The 586-nt window shown below is 63.0% G+C and overlaps 1 protein-coding gene across 1 annotated transcript in view; it reads right to left on the reverse strand.

Annotated features, from left to right (window-relative positions):
* PAN2 (poly(A) specific ribonuclease subunit PAN2) overlaps window positions 1-586 on the reverse strand; it is a gene marked incomplete at its 3' end in the record, with an annotated part of 9,733 nt that overhangs the window by 245 nt on the left and 8,902 nt on the right. The window contains exons 18-20 of the mRNA XM_010177928.1: window positions 546-586; window positions 330-420; window positions 74-251 (exon numbers count right to left, since the gene is read on the reverse strand). Coding sequence (XP_010176230.1) covers window positions 74-251; window positions 330-420; window positions 546-586 — 310 coding nt within the window. The remainder of the gene's footprint in view (window positions 1-73; window positions 252-329; window positions 421-545) is intronic.

Genomic DNA, 586 nt, shown 5'->3' on the forward strand with positions numbered 1-586 from the left:
AGGAGAGCTCAGTGACCAACAGCTCCTGCAGGGACTGGGTGCACCCAGAGGAGCTTCCCCAGCACCCCAGCACCCCGTCCCCCGAGTCCTGACCTCGTTCAGCGTGACAAACTCAGCGTCCAGCCCCACCAGGTCGCCTGCCTGTGGCATCTCGCTCAACATGAGGGGGATGAAGGTGGCGTGGCACTTGCGCTGCTTGCGAGCCAGGGAGGCCTCTGCCAGCAGCACGTTGGCCTCGATGGGGTTCTTGACTGCAGGAAAAGGGGAAGGGAGATGAGCCATGAGCTGGCGTCGCTGGCCACACGGCCACTTCCACCCCAGACACTCACTGACGAGGTTGTACTTGGCGTTGAGGTTCCTCCGGGCGTAGTACAGGATAGCTGGCACCTTCCAGCTCATGTCAAACTGCACTGCCTCACACTGCAGGGGGAGGGGGGACAGTGCAGGGGCAGCCCAGCGTGGAGCAGGAAACCCCCCCTCCACAGGGTCCCCACAGCCACGGTCTCACCTCGATGCGTGGCAGGAACACAGCCCCGAGCACTCACCTTATCCACGGGCTCGATGAGGAAGTCGTTGAAGAGATACC

This window comes from Antrostomus carolinensis, unplaced genomic scaffold (genome assembly GCF_000700745.2).
Source record: "Antrostomus carolinensis isolate BGI_N321 unplaced genomic scaffold, ASM70074v2 scaffold26471, whole genome shotgun sequence".
In the NCBI taxonomy this organism is placed as follows: Eukaryota; Metazoa; Chordata; class Aves; order Caprimulgiformes; family Caprimulgidae; genus Antrostomus; species Antrostomus carolinensis.